Here is a 2288-nt window from a genome sequence, read left to right as displayed (position 1 = left end):
TTTAAAATTGTATAGAGTGTGTATGGAATCGGTACTTTTTTTGTGATGATGAACTTTATTCTCATAAACTACATATTACATAGTTAAAGAGATACATATATACAATAATGTATAACAATTATATGCATGTGTGAAAAATACAGAACTTAATAAATATTGAAGATTAACCTGGAGGACTGACTTTCATATTTATCAACTTTAAAAATCTGCTTTTTCTAAAACTATAATATTGGCTGTGTTACGTTATGCCAGAGCTTGCCAAAACTACGCATACTTTTTTTTGTATCGCGCGCGCTAGAACTCTAACAAATAGGCTTCTGGAACAAGGTTATGTTGCTACAAGATTGAAGTCATCACTACAGAAGTTTTATGGTCGTTATCATGAACTCGTGGATCGTTATGGTGTATCCATCAGCACTATGAAAACTGATTTATTCAACGGGTCATAGTTTTCCTTCCCTCGTTTGTCTACCTAGCTTACCCTACCGGTGCACCTGGTCCATGCTCCCAGCTTTTAGTGGAGTCCGAGTTGCTCATTTACTTTTGTTACTTTGTATGTATGATTTTAGTTACTTTATGTTCTTTGTTGTGTATGTCTGTTTTCCATGTCTGGTCTTTGTCCCTGGATTACATTCTTTTGATTACCGCTATAACCTTGGTTCCCTTGATTACTCTTGAACAGATTAACAAACTTAAAAATATTAGGATTTTTCCGACAATACTCAGGAAGTATTTTTTTCTATCTATAGAAAATATTTTCAAGATAGAATTTAATGAAATTCGTCACCAATGTCACCAATTTGACAGAGTCACTCGTTCATTGGAACACCGTGCCACCTTCCCGTCTCGATTGGCAAACGGTGACAACCGCATCTACCGTACTTTGCTTCGACAATGCAGTCTTCCTCTGATGGAGAGAAACTGTCATACACAGTAAAACGTCTATTTAGAGCTGTTAGTTCTATAAGAACAAAGTGGTTCTTGAATGCAGGGAAATCGACATTGTATAGTGCACCCGTCGGTAGCGTCTTTGATCCTTCATCACTAACATAGGTTACAAACACCTTAGCTACAAAATAAAACATCCTGAATAAAAGTCACTCAGGATCATCGACTTGATCTTTCACTGTGAAAGAACTGGGATTAAATATATTAAGTCGAACAAAAATATGTGTACAGACGAAAGAACGAATAGACAGACAGGGTGACTTCTATATACATCCAAACTTTATTTGTTGTGGGGGGTGGGGAATGTATACAATATATACTAGCATGTTAACAAATAAATACAAGGCGAGGAATTGGCTACTGACTAAATTACAAGATGTTTGTGTGTACAAATTTAAGTAAAAAGGGGATTAACTTACAATTAGCCAATTACAGTTTCTTGCTTTTATAGTCAATGATTAAAGCAAGACCCAAGACCGACAAAAAACCATGTTAACCTAATGTTAATACCCTTTTGTGGTGTCCTGTGCTGTACACGACTGGAATTGTTGTATTTTTTAAAGCCTTTGAATCTATTTTGTTCAGAATCAAAACTGTAAAAAGAATGAAAACCTAAACCAACCTCCTATTTTACGAGCAGCTTGTACAGTGACTAATTTCTTGTCACCGAGGTTCCGTTCAGGAGTTTCTAGTATGACATTTATCTCTTTAAAATCGACGAAGACAAAAATGAATTTGGTTTTTGGAATATTTAAGATGTCAGCATGACTTTTTACAAGACAATCAACGACTGGATACATCTCAGAACTTTCGCGGATTTGAAAAGATGCTTTCACCATTGATTTGTGGCGTTCTTGTGTTTCTTCGTAGAAGCTTAAGATACAAATCTTGCTCTCCTATGTTGGAGATCTGTAAATTTGGTTATTGATACCTTTAGGTTCCTGGAGAAAAGTATATCTATAAACTTGTATTTAGGTGCAGATACAGGAATTGAAGAACCGGGTTTGGGGTATTTTAACGCTTCGGTGATTTTTTAACCACCCCTTCCCCCGAAAAACGGGGAAGAGGGCACCGGGCCTAGGCCCATCCGCATAAGGTATTAAAATATTACACCTTTCCGAACTATATATGCTACAAATCTGCAGCTCACAACCAAACAAAAATTGCGCCCATAGGCTTATTCCACTGTAAAAAAGAGATGAAATACAGAGCATTGTCTCAAAAAAAAAAGAATACAAGCCCCATCTTAAGAGATACTGCAGCATATTATTTGCGAAATTCAAAGAAAAACGTGTAATATGTAATATGTAAGCTTCTGACAAGACATATATGAAATTTAG

At 35.9% G+C, this 2288-nt stretch overlaps 1 protein-coding gene across 1 annotated transcript; it reads right to left on the bottom strand.

Annotated features, from left to right (window-relative positions):
- Positions 1-809: 809 nt before the first annotated feature.
- LOC148601741 (uncharacterized) lies at positions 810-1778 on the bottom strand. Its single transcript, XM_088554426.1, has 2 exons — positions 1571-1778; positions 810-1069 (listed from the first exon to the last, which is right to left on the bottom strand). Exons 1-2 carry the CDS (start codon positions 1746-1748, stop codon positions 810-812), a joined length of 438 nt encoding a protein of 145 aa, XP_088410552.1. The 5' UTR covers positions 1749-1778.
- Positions 1779-2288: the final 510 nt, after the last annotated feature.

The sequence above is a fragment of the Perna viridis genome, chromosome 12, assembly GCF_037379345.1.
Source record: "Perna viridis isolate PV_CMFRI_1.1 ecotype Kerala chromosome 12, ASM3737934v1, whole genome shotgun sequence".
Taxonomy (NCBI): Eukaryota; Metazoa; Mollusca; class Bivalvia; order Mytilida; family Mytilidae; genus Perna; species Perna viridis.
Note: the sequence above shows the minus strand (reverse complement) of the source record. Positions and strands in the feature narration are given on the sequence as shown.

Bases quoted from the DNA above. Each gene is read 5' to 3' on its own strand.
- LOC148601741 (XM_088554426.1), bottom strand. From the start codon at position 1,748: ATGTATCCAGTCGTTGATTGTCTTGTAAAAAGTCATGCTGACATCTTA. The intron at 1,070-1,570 runs GTTGGTTTAGGT...TTTATTTTGTAG, and splicing joins AGCTGCTCGTAAAATAGGAG to CTAAGGTGTTTGTAACCTAT.